Here is a 17,424-nt window from a genome sequence, read left to right on the forward strand (position 1 = left end):
GCTAGAGGGGCCGGGGAGCGCATCCCGCCCCCGCCCCCACCCACACCGCCCCCGCCGCCACCGCCGCTGCCGCTGCCCACACACTCGGAATCCCTGGCCTCGCTCCCGGAGACAGGGGCCGTGCGGGTACGCGGGCGCCGGCCTCCGGCGCGTTCCAACCCGCGGGCCTGCCGGCCTGGGCACCGCCGACGCGCGCCAATTTCCGCATCCGGCTCCTGGCGCTTCCGGTCTTAGCGGGTCCATCTAGGAGGTAAGTGAGTGAGCGTGCGAGGCTGGCTCCGCGGCGTGGATGGCAGCTGATCCTTAGACTCGGTTCCTTCCCCCACCAGTGTGTGTTGTCAAAGGTCCTTTCGTGGGACAGAGACTTGAGTGAGATGCATGTGGAGATTTCCCCCACCTGGAAACGAGGGAGATGAGTGCCTGAATTTGTATCTCTACTCGTGGGACCCGCGTGGGGATGCTAGGGTAATCCAGAGGTCAACTTTGCCAAACCTGTCACTGCCTTTGAGCATACTTAGACGTTCCCTCCATGGGCAGATGATAGAGTTCACCTATTCTGGCGTTGTAGATCGCAGTTTCAGCTAGTTGGTTTTGCGACCCCCTAAGTTTACAAATGAGACTGAGATCTAGAGAGGGGACATGGCCTTCCTAATACCATACAGCTGGTGAATTGTGGAGCTTTCTAGAATCCAGGCTTCCTGGTTCAGAATGAAGTTCTCCTTCTGTCATTTCACATTATTTGAGAGGTTATTCTGATGTCTTTTCTCTCTCTTAAGTCCTGCAAAGATGGGTCTTATTGATTCCCAAGCCTATGGGCTCCGTTATCAGGATCGCTTTCTTCCCTAGGGTATGCTGCAAACCTCCAAATGCTGGTCTGTGGGATTCAGCAGATGAGTCTTCTATCTTCCTCTCATCTGTAAGCTCTTCTTCCCAACTGTTCTCTCACCATCCAGTGTCATCATGTCTACCTTACTCCTCAATCTGGATTTTGGCGAGCCTCCCCCCAAAAAGGCATTAGAGGGAAATGCCAAGCACCGAAAATTTGTCAAGAAGAGGCGACTGTTGGAACGGAAAGGCTTCCTCAATAAGAAGAAGCAGCCCCCTAGCAAGGTGCCTAAGTTGCACTCAGAACCTTCAAAGAAAGGGGAAACTCCCAGGGTAGATGGCACTTGGAAGGCCACTCCCCTTCCAAAGAAGAAGACAACAGCTGCCTCCAGCAGTGGGTCAGAGCAGTCCCTGGACAAGAAAGCTGCAGTGCCTTGGCTGACTCCTGCCCCTTCACAGAAGGCTGGTTCTGTTGTGGCTAAAGTAGATTTGCTGGGGGAGTTCCAGAGCGCCCTACCAAAGATTAAGAGCCACCCAACTCGCCCCCAGAAGAAGGGATCCCAGAAGAATCCTCCACCCAAGAATGGCCCACAGAACTCCACCCATACACATTCAGAGAATAAATACTCTGGGGTATCCCAGAAGATACCGGGGAAGATGGTGGCAATTGACTGTGAGATGGTGGGTACTGGACCCAAGGGGCATGTCAGTTCCTTGGCTCGATGTAGCATTGTCAACTACGACGGAGATGTGCTCTATGATGAGTACATCCTCCCCCCCTGCCACATTGTGGACTACCGGACCAGATGGAGTGGTATCCGGAAGCAGCACATGGTGAATGCTACACCCTTCAAGATTGCTCGGAACCAGGTAGGAGGCATGAGGGATGGTGGTAGCAGCGAAGCAGATAGGGCAAGGTCCAAATCATTTTTCAGCAAAGGATATCACTCTGGGAAGGCACCAAAGGATTGTGGAGGGATGGTTGGAGTGGATGGGAGTAGCAGATAAAGAAGGCTTTTCTTTTGGGATGAAGAGTGGTAAGAACCTGGAAACTTACAAATAGCTGGTGTAATAAACTGTATTAGATCTGTTTTAGATCCCAAGTGGAATCCTCATCTGGCTAATTGGGACTCTGCTAGAAAAACAGCAACCTGTGATGGACAGAGTAGCAGGCATGAGTGCCAGGGGGAAAGGGCTCAATTTGAGAATACCTTGTAGAGGTGGGGCTGGGGTTGAGAACAGAGAGGTGGAGGGCGCTTCCCAAGCAAGAAGTGGCCTGTGGCAGTGTGGAAAGTTGGTGGATAACTGGAACAGGCAGCCTGCAGTGAAGGGGGTAAAAGACACAGGCCTGATATGCTGGGGTTCTCATCTCATTCACTGAACAATCCTAGCCACTGTAAGCTCTATGCTGAAAACTGGAGGCACGCTGAATGAACAGGAAAGGAGGATGAGCTGGTAAAGGGGAAGCGGAAAGGAGCTGCTGGTCTTGGAAGGCCTCCAGAGGGCACCCTTGATCCACTGTGTAATTTCAGCTCCACATTCTTTGTCTTGTCTAGACACACTGTTCCAGTAATTTCTCATATGCCAGAGCAGTAAGTTGGAGGAATTTCATCAGCTAGATTTTAGAAAGAACATGAAGAGTTAAAGAACATCCTGTGCACCCTCAAGTGTGAGCAAAGGCTCGGGAGAGTCAGAAGATCGGGTGGGTCTGAAACAGCACATCCACTTAGCTTTAATGAAGGCTGTGTGTTAAAATTAATGCAAAGTAAAGGTGTTAGTGGTCAGTAAACTGTAGGGGCGACTAAATACCAAGTTGATTAGACTATATCTGGTTTTCATCATAAAAATCAGTGCCCAAGCTGGGGTATGAGACCAAGGTACATTCAAATGAGTCTGTACCCTTCCAAGGGGATCCCATTGAGAGGCCAGGCATTGATTCCAGGCCTGTTAACTCTTTCGCGGTCTGTTTGGAACCCCATTTTGGTAACGGCCCTCAGAGTTCATGGCATATTCTTTCGACATCCTCATTGGAAATGAATCTTTTTTTTTAGGGGGTGGGGCATACCTTGAGGCTTGTGAGATCTTTGTTCTGTAACTGGGGATCAAACCTGGTCCCCCTGGCAGTGAGAGTGCTGAGTCCTAACCACTGGACTGCCAATTCTTAATTCCCAATTTTTAATTTTTTATAGCTTGTAGGCCCTTTGAGAGTCTGATGAAAGCCATAGATTCCCTCCCAAAAAACAAACACAGAAACATACGCATATCAATTTGCATATAATTGGGGGCTTCCATTACCTCCCTGGAGCCCATCTTTACAGTAATTGTCCCAGCCTGTATCTAAGGCCAACGTAACAATTATCATGGTTAAAGAACTTCAAGTATCAAGCCAGGACTGAACTAGGTAATTACATGAACATCACATTGAGGTAGAAATTAATGCGACAATAAGGAACCACTGGCTAGGCGTCCAAACAGGGTTACACCATGAAAGATGCCTACTTTTACCTCGGGGAGAGGAGATGGATTTCAGGTAAAAGAAAACTTGTGGGAGAAGGCATTTCAAGGATGAGACAGGTGAGCAAGTGGTGAAAAGAGCCTAGGAGGACTTAGAGCTGTGTTGGACTTTTAGAATGCAGAGGCTGCATCTGTGAGTCGTGCTCCTTACCACCTCCTCTTCCATGTCTGTTTCAGATCTTGAAGATTCTGGCAGGGAAGATAGTGGTGGGGCATGCCATCCACAACGACTTCAAAGCCCTTCAGTACATTCATCCCAAGTCCCTCACACGAGACACCTCTCATATCCCCCTCCTCAACCGTAAGGCTGACTGCCCAGAGAATGCCACCATGTCTCTGAAGAGTCTCACCAAGAAGCTGTTGAACCGGGACATCCAGGTAGCGTCTCCCCAAAGGCTGCCAGACCCCTGGCTTGGACGGGAAAGGCTCACCTGGTGCCTCTCTCCAGGCTCTGACACTCAGATTCCTCTGACTGTAGAAAGATCCAGGGGGAGATGCTCTGATGGGAAGAACTTTGGGCAGAGAGGTCCATCTCTACTTAGGCATAACAGTTCTTGTTTCCTACTTCCCAGAGTGTTCCCCAGGGTACTTGGAAAAGGAAAAAAGCCTAAAAGTGGGACTAAAACCCTAAGCAAGAAAAACGGGAAGCAGGTAGTTGTGGTGGCCTAACTGACCATAAAGTGGCTTCAGGGGCCTCTTAGTGTTTCATATGTTTGGCAGTCAAAGAGGGGGTGGTCTGCCTGGCATGAGAGTATAGACATGGCATACATAGATTAGTTAAGGAACTAGGGAAGATGGAAGACTCAGAAGGTCTGTCTATGATCAGGCTGTTCTGCTTCTACAGAAGAATGTAGAACAATATGGTGTGTACTTGTTGCCACAGAAAGGACTGAGGCACACCATAGTATAGGAGTTGAACCCCTGAAATCAGGTGATGAGTGGGGCCCCACCAGAGGTCTGCCTTTGCAGCCCGCTAACTGCACAAGCAGCAGCATCACTGAGGTTGGAGAGAACCAGTTGGGAAGGGAGGAAACGGCCTCTTGTAGCCTCATGCTCTTTTCTTCCTCCCTTGTTCAGGCTGGGAAAAGTGGACATTCCTCAGTGGAAGATGCTCAGGCCACCATGGAGCTGTACAAGTTGGTTGAAGTTGAATGGGAACAGCACCTGGCCCAGAATCCCCCTAAAGACTAGGGGTCACTGGCGATGCGGCAGGCGGAAGCAGCAACACAGCCAGGGCGGGGCAGTGGGCCATGGACAGCCCCACCAGCGCCGCACCTTGGAAGCCAGGGGTTCTGGAAGCCAGGGAGAGGGAGGCTGCACCCCAGGCTTAGCATCCATTGAAATTCACTTCAGGTGTTGTGTGTCTGGTTAACGTTACTTGGAAGGAGGACGCCTCCATGTCAGAACCCACCCCCGGGCCGTTTACCTCTTAAATGGTGCTAACCATGTGTCCCAAGGTGCTTTGCTTCTGGAAAAGTCTTTTGACTTTCAAAGGGCACGGCAAACTGGGAAATGTCTTTTCCCAAACTGCCTTATCACTAGGGTGGCCATGTGTCTCATTATGCCTTTCCTCTCAAGCAATTAACAGCACCCTCTTTCACTCTCAGAAGTATCCTGTTGGATGATAACTTGTATGATCACAATGCATCTCTCAGACTCTGCTTTCTGCTCAGAGTCTACATCTGGTTTGTGTTGAGATATCACCTATTCTTTCCACCTTGAATTCCGGAGGAGCCATTCCTGGTGAGGTTTACTTCTCCTTAGGGTTATGGGCAGTAGAGGTAAGAGAGTGACTTGGAAATCAATTTTTCTGATTTAGGAAAGCAGTCTCCTAAAGTGATAGAGAATTTATTTAATTTAAATCCCACTTGCTAGGTTAAAGAAGAATTTTAAAGTGTTTCAATGAGTTTTAGTCTTTTACTTTGCTAAACCAAGCCTCTGAAAATGCAAATTATTCCCTTGATAAATTTTTTATAAAGGAAAAACAGTTGTGTGGTGTTTTCTTTATAACTTCACATTAAATAGCTTTGCCACAGACTCCTTAGCACTGTAGCTCTGCCAGGGGGGCTGGGTCTTTGGATGACACTGATGGACCCTGGTTTGCTGGGAGTCATCGGGAAGCGCTGACCAAGCCTTTGTCTGTCGCCCGTGTGCTCTGCTGCCTTCTCGGCCCTACCACAGATCAACAAGCACACCTGAAACGACGCTTCAAGCCGCACGAACACCCTCACACAGGGTATGTGACCAGGAGAGTGACTCAGAGAGTGGGCATGTGGGAGGGATGGAGCGGGGGAGAAAGGTGCTCGGTGACGCCAGCCTGGTTGCTCCTGCCAGCTCTTCCTTGGTGGTACACACCCTGATGTTGGGAAAGTGAGTCACAGGTCTGACCTTGTGGCTGGGATCACTGTCTGCGCTCTGTCTTGAGAGAATGCAGACTCCATGTATACACCGAGACTCTTGCCCTCTTGAGTGGCTATTTTGGCTCCAGAGGCCAGAGTCACAGTTGCGGCTGCCTATAGAAGGGAATTTGCTGCAGCCAATGAGACCTTGGACGTGGTCTTGCTGCTGTGTCCCGCACTACAGCATCTGCTTGAACAGGCAGCTGTTGAGCTCTGAGCAAGTTGGTTCCTGTTGAACCCAACATAAGCAATGTCCATGACACTTCACAAAGAAGCGCTAGGCGCTCTTACACATCTCTTAAGTGGGAATAATGTAGGAAGGTCACACCAAAAACGGGTTACAAGTCTTAAATGAATGTGAGTCTTAATTACATTGCAATCAGGAAACTAGAAGCTAAGTGGAAAATTCTCCTTTGAGTTCAGGTTTTAGGGTACCTGGCTGGGTAATTTATTTTATGAAGTATACTGTTGATTTACAATATTGTTTCTGATGTACAACAAAGTGACTCAGTTATATATAACAATCATATAGTCTTTTTCATGTTATTTTCCACTGTGTTACCATACAATGTTGAATATAGTTCCCTGTGCTCTGCAGTAGGACCTTGTTCATTCTGTATCTAACAGTTTACAGCTGCTAACCCCACACTCCCGATCCATCCCCTCCACCTCCCTCCTTGGCAACCACGTGTCTGTTCTCTGTGCGTCTGTTTCTGTTTCACAGACAAGTTCGTTTGTGTCATGTTTTAGATTCCACATATAAGTGATATCATATGGTATTCGTCTTTCTGTTATTCACTTACTTCACTTAGTATGGTAATCTCTAGTTGCACTTGGCTTTTATGCTCTACTTCACCCCCCGACTCAGGCGCCCTCCGTCCAGCATTGGGAAGGGCTAAGTCTCACTTTTGCTCATCAAAAAGAACCTGGAGACCAGAGGACCTTGCAACCATTTTCTCGCTCTTTTCTCATATACTTCCTGGTCAGAGCCCAGCTCACCCTGCAGGGTGCCTGGGGATCCCTGTACTTTAAACCCCTTCTTTCTCTGCCCCTTTGTTCTCAGGCTTCATCCAGTTGATGACAGATAAGCCCCATTGCAGATTTCTACCTAAATACCAATCAGCAAGTCCTGGTTTGCCTTAAGTTTGAGGCCCTTTGGAGCATATGCACAAGAAAACAAATGTTCTTCCGACAATACTCTTTCCATGTCTTGATACTTCCTAATGCTGAGCCCCCTTCTGCAGGTGAGAACGATAAAGGGCAAAAGAGTGGGAGAAGTATATGCTGCCAAACACACTGATCTTTTGAAATGTCGTATAGTAAAGTGATTCTTGGGAGGGGAAGTGTATTTTGAAATTTCAGGTCATAATGCTGCCATTCTCTCTACCCTTAAAAGCCACTGGTTGAGGGAATTCCTTGGGAATCCAGTGGTTAGGACTCCACAGTCTCACTGTAGAGGGCCCAGGTTCAATCCCGGGTCAGGGAACTAAGATCCCACAAACCACGTGGTACAGCCAAAAAAAAAACCCACTGATTGAATCAAGACTCTAACAAGGAATCACTTGATTCCTAGTTTAACAGATGATTACAGCTGACAGAAGGAAAGATGAACAGTACTGTAATTATGAACTTGCCCCAAGGCACATTAGCCTAAGTCCAAGTTTAGAGACACAGATTCCCATGTGTGCAACTGTACCTTGCCAAGGGCATTTATGAATATCCTGCATTACAGGCTGTGTATTGTTCACAATGCACTTTTCATTTACCCTGTAACTTAGGGCAAGTCCACCAAACAGTTGATAGCAGAACAGCATTTTATTGCTATGTAGACACTAGGCATCAATTTTGATTTTGCTACTTACTCAGTTTGTGCTGGTAAATCAGTTTGCTCCCTAGGAGCCTCAGTGGTTCTGGCATTAAAATCCTGGGATTTTCTTCTAACTTTGAAGTCTAGCTAATGGTTGCTATCATTAATAATAATAATGGCAGCCATTTGTTGAGTGCTTCTCTGAGTCAGGTACTGTGCTGAGTCTTTAGGAGCGTGGTCCTACTCTCCGTAAGGGAGATGGTAGTATTCCAATTGAACAGTTGAGGAAACAGGCTGACGAAAAGTAAGACATCTTCCCTAGGCTAAACAGCTGGAAGTTGGCAGTGCTGGCACGCAGACCTGCCAGGTCTGTCTGTCTGGAGCCTCAGCTCTTAACCACTCTCCGACTGGGTTGGTAACACAGCCAGGCAGCATCTGATGAGGTTGGCATCCTGCCACTCAAATGTTTATTATTAAACACTTGCTATGTGCCAGGCATTGTGCTAGGCACACAGAAATGGCATGTGCCCCCAGTTGCTTATAGTAACCTGAAGCAGAGAAACCAGTAAATTGATATCAATGCCCCGTGGCAAGCACTGTCTAGAGTCGCTGAAGAATTTAAAATAGGGGAGTGATGTGATCAGATTTCGGTTTTAGGAAGACAATGCTGGCAGCCAAATGGAAGCAAGATTGAGTAGGGCCAGAACATGAGTTCTTCTGTTTGAGTAATCTGATGAGCAATGATGTAGTCCTGAATTAATGAATTGGGAAGGTGCATATGAGCATCACTGAGAAGGTAGAATCAATAAGATTTAGAGATCAGAGCAAGGGAATTAAAGGTTGCCTTGATATTTCTGAACTAGGCAGTGGATAGACAGCAGTGGTGCCATTAACCAAGACAGAGTGTATGGTGGGCAGGAGAGCAGGTTTTTGAGGAAGATGACTTGGGTATTGATTGGGTTGACTTTGAGCTTCTTGAAGATACCCAAGTGTAGATATCCAGCCAGCAGCTGGATGTACCAGACTGGAGTTTAGCAGAGTAAATGAGATCTGGGACTGGAAACTAGGAGACAAGAGCACAATAGTAAGATAAAAGCCTTGGCTTGGAATGAAGCCTTTATATAAAGGCATATAAAGAGCAGGTCAAAATCAGAGTCTCAGGAAGTACCCGTCCTTAGAAGCTGCTGGAGGAAGAGAGGTCTGAGAGAGGACCATCAGGTAAGAGGACAGCTAAGGAGACTCCTCCCAGGACGGGGGAGGTAGCATTAACAGCATGGACAGCCAGTCCGCTGAGAGCCAACAAAAGGGTCTGTTTTGTAGCAATTCAGTGCCCTTTATCTGAGCAGCGTCTGAGAGGGGCGGCAGCAGCTCAGCCGAGACGGGCTGGAGAATAAACGAGGCGAGGAAGGAGTGGCTGTGAGCTGTTCTTTGTTGGCTCTGAAGGGAAGCAGATGAGGGTTGCTGTGGGAGTGTGAGGGCTGAAGGCGCCAATAGACAAAGCCAGCAGAGCATAACTTGGCTCGTGAGAGGGCAGGTGAATTAAGCTACAGTGGATCCTGAAAGAGTAGAGGGGAGGGATGCCAAGCTTAGCCTTGGCCAGCAATCAGGATCCCTTGTCTGCTGGGTCAGAAAGAAAAGAGGAAACGGTAAGGCAGATGGCAGATGGAGATGGTTGGGTTTTGTTTTGTTTTGGGGGTGCTTTTTGGCCACGTGGCAGCTTGTGTAGTCCTAGTTCCCTGAGCAGGGATTGAACCCAGGCCCTTCGTGTTAAGAGCGCAGAGTCCTAACCACTTTACTGCAAGGTAATTCTTGGAGCTGGCTTGGGATGATGGTGGAATAAAGTGATTAGGGTCTGGTGACCTTGCTTGCTCATTAAATTGGAGGCAGAATGGTCAGCTGAGTATGAGGGGGAAGCCAAGGGACAGAAACTTGGAAAGAATAAAGACAGTGTGGAGCAGCCACCAAGAAGACAGGAGAGTGAGCTGACTGAGAACACAAGGAAGGGCCTCTGAGCAACGGCAGAGCTCCTGATTGAGGTCAGAAAGTGAATTTGCAGGACCCCTGCAAACTGCTTGTCACATTTTTTTTCTAGCATCATTCAGCAACCCAAACAGAAAAGTGAAGAGTTTAAATGCTCACAGCTGACAGTGTGTGGTCCCCAAGGCAAGTGCCTAAACCTAGATGGAGACGAGGTTGATGAAGTCTGTGGAATTAAGGACCTGAGAGGCTGACCTGTTGAGTAAGTGCTGGAAGCCCCCAGGGGGCCACAGGATTTCATATATATATATATGAATATATGAATATATATATATATATATTGTGGGGGGCAAAGTTGGGGGGTTGTGCCACGCAGTGTGTGGGGATCTTAGTTCCCTGATTAGGGATGGAACCCATGTGCCCTGCAGTGGAAGCCCAGAGTCTTAACCACTGGACCACCAGGGAATTCCCCAGGACTAGAAACAGGAGGATGGGGAGCTTGAGCTAGATCCTCAGGGACCTGAGGTGGACAGATGCTGCAAACAAGGAGTTGAAGATGCATAAACACATTCTCTGAGCCTTAATGAGCTGGGTTGGGATTTCTAAGAGGGCAGCTGGGGCATCATGGAGAGTTCTGAACTCTCCCAGCCAGTGGGCATGGCCTCCACCACGGCTGTATGGCTGTATCCCTCTCATTTTCAGACCTGATTTTTATCAGAGTACCTCTTTCATGCACCTATCAGTTCAGTTCAGTCGCTCAGTCTTGTCCGACTCTTTCGATCCCATGAACCACGGCACGCCAGGCCTCCCTGTCCATCACCAACTCCCGGAGTTTACCCAAACTCATGTCCATTGAGTCGGTGATGCCATCCAACCATCTCATCCTCTGTCGTCCCCTTCTCCTCCTGCCTTCAATCTTCAAGGACAGTTAAATAAATGATTAAATCAAGAACAAGTGTACTAATGAAAGATATTTTTTTCAGCCTTAGTAGTCATTGATTTTGGCTGAAGTCATTCACTTTTTGTCCATTTGTTCAAGAAATATTTACTGAGCACAAACCAGGTGCTATCGTAGGCCAGTGGAGTCTGCACAGACCTCCCTTGTAGTGGGGATGATGAGTGATATGAAGAAAAGTAAGGGGATAAGGCAGATATGTGTACATAAGATTCTAGACGGTGTGTTTAGAGAAGGCATTTTTGAGGAAGTGACATTTGAGCAGAACTGAAAGACGTGAAGGAGCAAGTCAAGTAAATATCTGGGGAAAGAATATTCCAGAGAAAGAGGTCAGTGCAAAGGCAGGAGTGATGCTTGATATATTTAGGGAGCAGCATGGCTGGAACAGGGGAAGCCAAGGGGAGGGGGTAGGGGCTGGGGGTCAGTGAGCAGGGGAGACGTAGGCCCATGATATAGACCCTTGTAGGCCACTGTAAGCCCTGGGACTTACTATCTGCGTGAAACGGGCCCCAGTGCAGGGTTTTGAACAATGGTGTGAACTGACTCAGGATTTAAAGGACTCCCCGTGGGTGCTGTGACTGGAAGAGAGTGGGAACAGAAAACCAAAGCGGAGGTTCTTGCTGTAATCTAGGCCAGAGATGACAGGAGTTGAGGCGGAGGAGCTGGTAAGTAGCCTTATCTGAAACTGATTAACTTTGCACACATAGATGATCTCTTGTGCGGTTGATGCTGAACACATGTGTAAGCCAAGACTGGCATCTTTGGTCTTTCAACTCTCACCCAAGTTCCTGTACATACTAGCCCACCAGATAGCTCAGGAAGTACACGCACCCTCACCAGTAGGGGACCCAGTGTGTGGTCAGGGGTGGAGGTTTGCCACCGTTTCTGGGTGGACAGTCAGGGTTGCACCATTTCCTCCAGGCAGTGACTAAATGGGTAAGTGACATCTAGTGGCACTGCTGAGCTCAGGGAGGGGTCCTGGTGAGCCCTTGCCAACCCAGCCCCTGGTCTTTTAGAATTGCTGCACAGGTTTTTTTCCTGCTCTGCTCTCTGCCCTCCTACCGCTTCACTGTGCTGACTTTGCTGGTTTTGTTTTTTTAATATGTGAGCTCCTAGCCTTATTTAGGGATACCATCAACTCCGTGCTTTCTTTGAAAGAGTGTATATAATGCATAGGATTTTGAGAGATGTAGGGGTGGAGGGAGAGGCAGAGAAAGAAGATATTTTTAAGAATTTGGCATGGAAAGACAAGCACATCTTAATCCTCTCCCAGGCTTAACCAGATTCCATTCTGAAGTGTTTAAGAGCGAGCTTTGGGATCAGACCCCAGGCAGCATAGGAAGTTCTCGCACAGTGGCGGGCTCAGAGCCACTCTTCTCCCAGACCTGGGCACTGAGGGTTGGGCCCTCGCCCGGGACCCTGACCCTCCTGTCCGTTGCAGCACCAGGAACCCAAACTGTCTGGCATCCCCAGACCAGAGGCAGCTTCACCGAAAGGCCAGGTCCTTCACTCCCTTCTATCTTGTGGAATCCTACTCAGTCCCTTCTTTGGAAAGACTCCATGAGATGGATCCAAACCATAACCAAAGGAGGAAAAAGGCAGACTGCCCCTGCCCTCAGAGCTGAGGAGGACGATGGAGCCTACACCCATGACCAACGGGAAGTCAGAGGCAGATAATCCAACCTTGGCAGCTTGAGACCTCAGGCTGGGGCAGGGATGCTGGGCTGGGCTGGCAGAGTGGGTGGGTCTGGGAAGCTTTCCTGAAGGGTGGGAGGGTGGATCTGGGGTCGGATCAAAGAAGCCTGGGCTAGAGCAAGGGAAGAGTGTTCTGTTGCTTTCCTGCGAGGTTAGCCACCCCCATGCCCACTCTCCACTCCAAGGCAGGAACTGCCTCCTCCCAGCTTTGGAATCAATTCCCTGGGACTCCTAGGAACCTAGTACCAGGGGGTCTGGGAGCTCATCAGAGGAGAGACTTGGCCCATGGAGACCACACTGCCCCCAGGCAGGGAGAAAGGCACACCCTGTGTGTCCTTGACTCAGGATGGCACCCTCTCTGTGCTAGCTGCTGCAAGCTCAGCTGGAAGGCTAACAAGAAATCCGGATCATCTGGAAACCTGGAAATGTGTAGCCGACAGTCCCAGAGCACTGGGATTCAAGAGGCGTGAGACCGTGGCGAGGAGGTTGGCAATTGTGAAATCCAGGATCTGCTGGCTCTTTTGACCCCCCAGGGACATGTTCCTGAGGATCCCCAAGTGCCAAAGCTCCCGTCTGAATGTCTTTCCCAGGTTGGTGGAGAAGACGCAGGCAGGGAGAGATGGGGGCTTCGTCCAGACAGTGTGCGTCCTCAGCCTAGTGAACTGAAATTCACAGGCACTAGCCAGCCCGGTGCCCCCTGGGAATCTGGGCAGGCAGTGGGAGGGGGGTGCTGGTGGATGGGGAGGGGTGAAGGGGTACTGGGTTGAGGGAGGCAGGGGGACTATACAGTCTGTCTTTGACAGCTAACATTTTCCAGAGCTGGCGCCCGCAGGGGAAAGGAAATCAGAGCTTCCCACCTCACACATCTTTTTCCCATTTTGTTCATGCTGCCCAGGGAAAGCCATTAGGGCTAGGTCAGTCTGGGGCCTCCCCTACCCGCCCATGTCTCCAGCCCTACTATAAGGAGGGGTAGGTTGGTGGGGTCACTGGAAGGACAAGGCCCTAGCCTGGTGAAGGGGCCAGACTCTGAACTCTTGCATCCCTTCTTAATTCCCTCCCTGCTCAAGATGAGAGGATGGGGGCAGGGACCAGGAATCTGGGCTCCTGGAGCCCATCCTTACTCTGCTCAAATCCCCCTGTAGCTCTGATTCTATCTCTGGGGAGTCTGGCCCACTGTTCTGGGCCTGGTCTGCAGCAAGAAGGGCCCTGGGGTTGGGGAAGCTGGTCCTTATTACCCAGCTCCTGGGGTTCCAGCCTCCTCCCTGGAGCCATTAGCACAGCCAGCTTCCTTAGGAGCCCGGCTGGGGGCCAAACTACCAGGTCTTATCTGGAGACAGTAGCTGCATTTTGGGGGTTAGAGAAGGAGGGAAATGGGAGTGCTAAGGAGCTTTGAAGAGGTGTCCCTCCGCCCCCGAGCTGGCCAATGTTCCTGAATCTGATCTGTCAGTCCCACTTACCCTGCACCCCAGGGACAGTGGGTCCAATACTCTCTTTCTATCTCCATACAGAACCTCAAAGCCTAGGCCTAGGGCCCCCTCAGTCTCTTCTCTGGGATCTCACCCTTCTCTCCCACCACCCCCTACTTCTTTCCTCTTCAGTCTCAGAGTCTGATTATCTGGCCCAGTGCCCACCTTCTGCAGTTCAGGCCAGAGGAGGAATGTAGCCCCAAATCAGCCTGCAGCCCTGTCGACTTCTTTCTTCCTCCAAAAACTCCAGATTGTCTCAATGGACAGAGGGGTTCTGTGGAGCCCTGGCTCTTCTTCCATTTCTCATCCCCAGAAAGTGGGAGAAGAGATATCTGGGAGGGGGCTTGAGCTCCCCAGAAAATGTCTTGGGCTGGACCGCAGGCTGTTCATCTTTTCCCGGGTCTGTTCATCTTTTCACTGTCCCCAGGTACCATGCAAACCCAAGGTCCACTCTGCCAAGCTTTTCATAGCTACAGCCTTGGGCTGCCAGGGGTTAAGGGGCCAGTACCAAGAGTGGAAATGGCACAGGGATCTGGCCCTAGTCACTGCATCATAAAAGCCAGGAGTTTTACAGCAGGTCACAGGGCTGACTGGCTTCTTCATCCAGCAGTGTTGCCCTGGGGGGATTCCTTCCGAGTGGGGAAGGGGCCACGGCTGGCCAGAGTCAGGCCCAGGGCCATGTGGCTTCAGATGTTGGCAGCTGCCACCAACAATCCGTGCCACACTGAATCCCCACCTCAGCCTGGAGGTTCTCTTGAGAAGCGAGGAGGCTCTAGAGGAAGGGGGGTCAAATTTGGTGTTTTTCACTGCAGTAGGAGAGAAAGTGAAAGAAAATGGCAACCCACTCCAGTATTCTTGCCTGGAGAATCCCAGGGATGGGGGAGCCTGGTGGGCTTCCGTCTACAGGGTCACATAGAGTCGGACACGACTGGAGTGACGTAGCAGCAGGAGAGAAAACGGAGCAGGGCCTACGTGGGGGAAGGGATTGAGCTACCACGGCAGACTGGCAAGAAGCAGTCTGGGTGGTGGAGGCAGGGTAGAGGAGCAGAAGAACAAAGAGCCCAGGCCTTGTGCAGGGGTTCTCCAGGCTCTTCGATGACTGCCCACACCTCTGCGCCTGCCCCTGAAGAGGCGAACAGAGCCAGGGGCCTCTCTCAGGGAACAGAGATTTGATCTCCGGACATGTCTTCTGCCAGTGCACCCCCAGCTCCTCCTTCCCCCCTCCACTGCTCAGCCTGCCTGGCTCAGTGCACCCAGCCCAGCCCTGAGGAGAGCGTTGGCAGATGGAGCTGGGAACCAGGTAGCAGAGCCAAAAACAACAGAGGAGCCGCCTGGCTGCCCGGGTGCCTGCAGATTCCCCTGGTCTAACTGTGATCCCTCCTGTCACAGGCAGCTCCCTCCTCGCATTCTGCGCTTCTGACCCCACCTGCCTCCCCCTTTGCCAGGGCCCCAGGGCTGGCTCCGGAGGCCGTTGTCATACCTTCCTTTGAGTCTGGCTGCCCCTTCCCCCATCACTCAGATTCTCTGACCATACCTTCCCTAGTTCCCAGGATCTCTCTCCTGTGCCCAGATGTTCCTGGGAATGAGTTGCCTCCTTTCTACTCTCTGACTCCCAGCTTGCACTTTAGCTTGCTGGAAGCTCTTTTTTTGGTCTTGCATCTATCCTGTTGCAATGGCAATTTCATTTGGGGAGGATCAGAGCCGGGCCTTAACAGATTTGAAAAATGCTGGGTCCTTAAGCCCAGGGAGACACAAGAACAGAACATTTCCTTCAATGTTGAGGATTAGAGCAGACCTGGAGGCAGGATGCTTAAGTCTATGCTCCGTGCTGCACGGAATCCTGAGGGCTCAGGGAGGCCAGGATATACAGCTGTCCTGCCCAGGGGAAGGCCCAGCTCCTCTCTTCTACTCTCCCACTTCCCACCCTCTATAGAATTCCTGCTTCCTTCGTGGCCCCTACCCTGTATGGCAGAGACCCAGGTGTCCAGCCCCACCTGGGTTTAATTTCTACATGACTCTCCGCCAACAAACTCTCTGATCCAGCAGATGCAATAACACTGCGCAGGGTGAGGCCCTTCTACAAGTGCTGCATTTGGCTGGGAATCTCCCGGTCCCCGTTGGGGGTGAGGGTGAGGGGTTCACAACACTCCCGCTCTTGCCATCACTCCTCCCCGACTCAGCCTCAAGGGAATGGTGGAGAGAGGTGGGGCAGCCTCCTCTTCCCAAGCCCCCAGACCCCTTAATTGTGCATACATCTACATCCACTCACACCCTACTCTTGCAACCATTCAGGAGCCTGCCCATCTGCATTCCTTCTGCAAAACCAGCCACTTTCCACATAGCCACACTGCAATGGGAACAAAGCTCCAGAATGTTTCTTTCCTAACTCTAGCTTGTCTGTTTCTTCCCTAACTCTAGCTTGTCTGTTTCTTCCTCACCCCTATCCTGCCTCTGCTCCCCCACCTTTTCTCACCAATCTGGCACCCCCCCCACCCGACTTGAGTCTCCAAATTCCTGGGGGAGCCCCAAGAGAGGTATGACCCAGGCTCCTAGAAAGGGGAACGCATTGCCCCAGGCAGATCTGCAGCAGATTTGGTAATAATTAAAAGGCCAGCGACACTAGGAAATTCCTTCTCCTTATGGATCCCGGCGGGAAATTAAAGCCAGTTGTTTGTGACTGAGTGACTGATGCTGGCTAAGCTCCTCCCCATCACCTGGTTCCAGGGCTCTAGCCACTGCCCCTTGCCCCTGGGTTCCCCCAGCCTCCTCTGTTAGCCCCCTTTCCCTGTCCCCCAGCCCTCTCATCCACTACTCCCCAGCCTCATGCCCCCCAACCCCCTTCCCCTGCATTTTTTCCTAAGTACCCCTTACACACGTGCCTCCATGCTCCTATGGTAACAGGGCTGCTGGAGGCTGAAACCTCCAGCCTGGCTGTTCAGCACCATGCTCTGGACCCTCTGCCCAAACTCTCTCAGCCAGGGTTGGGGTGCAGGAGCTGGAGCTCAGGCCCAGAGCTGCCAAACCACAAACACTCACATCTGGAAAAAATTCTCCTCCCAGCCCAACTTCCCTTTGTCTTACTTCTGTCTCTTTGGTAATTCTGGCTGCCTGGCCAGTGGGGGGTGGGGGTGGGGTGGGGGGAGTGAGGAAGTGGAGGGAGGGGAGTGGGCCCAGGCTGGCCTGCCTCCACCCCAGGGAGCCCCCACCTCCAGCCCCTCTAGTTCCCTCAGCCAGACCACATCCCTCCTCTGTGCTCCTGTAGGTCCAGGCCCCCCTCATCCTGGTGACCATCTTTTGGTTGAGGTTTCTACATCCTTAGTCACAAGCTTGTGGAGGAGAGGGTCAGCCCTGGCCCTTCTTTTTTGCAGTAGGAGAGATGCCTACTGAGGAGGAGACTGGACTCTTCTGCCTGGGGGCTCAAGAAGGCTGGAGCGGAGAGGGACAGGAGACCTGGATGTAAGAGGCAGGGGGCAGCGAGGGGGCAGGAGAGGCAGCCGGAGTCTGGTTTCTGCCCCGTTCCCTCCCCCAGCGTCTCCTCATCCCCTTGGCTGGGAGCCTGATTTCACTGTCAAAACCTAATCCCCCTCCCTTTACCTACAGCGAAGCTGCAGCCGAATGATGGGGGAGGAGCAGTGCCTCAACCCCAAGCCCTAAGCACCCCCCAGGGACCACCCCTTCCCTCCACCGTCTCTGCTTTTGTCTATCCATCTTCCCAGAGCCCTTCGACCCGCTGCCCCCTCACTTGCAGAAGACCAGGCCAACCCCTACCCTGCTCCCCGCAATTAA

At 51.1% G+C, this 17,424-nt stretch overlaps 1 protein-coding gene across 1 annotated transcript; it reads left to right on the forward strand.

Annotated features, from left to right (window-relative positions):
• The first annotated feature begins 960 nt into the window (after nucleotides 1–960).
• Nucleotides 961–5,326, forward strand: ISG20L2 (interferon stimulated exonuclease gene 20 like 2). Its single transcript, XM_061403279.1, has 3 exons — nucleotides 961–1,695; nucleotides 3,517–3,717; nucleotides 4,417–5,326. Exons 1-3 carry the CDS (start codon nucleotides 961–963, stop codon nucleotides 4,528–4,530), a joined length of 1,050 nt encoding a protein of 349 aa, XP_061259263.1. The 3' UTR covers nucleotides 4,531–5,326.
• The last annotated feature ends 12,098 nt before the right edge of the window (nucleotides 5,327–17,424 follow it).

The sequence above is a fragment of the Bos javanicus genome, chromosome 3 (assembly GCF_032452875.1).
Source record: "Bos javanicus breed banteng chromosome 3, ARS-OSU_banteng_1.0, whole genome shotgun sequence".
NCBI classification, from domain to species: Eukaryota; Metazoa; Chordata; class Mammalia; order Artiodactyla; family Bovidae; genus Bos; species Bos javanicus.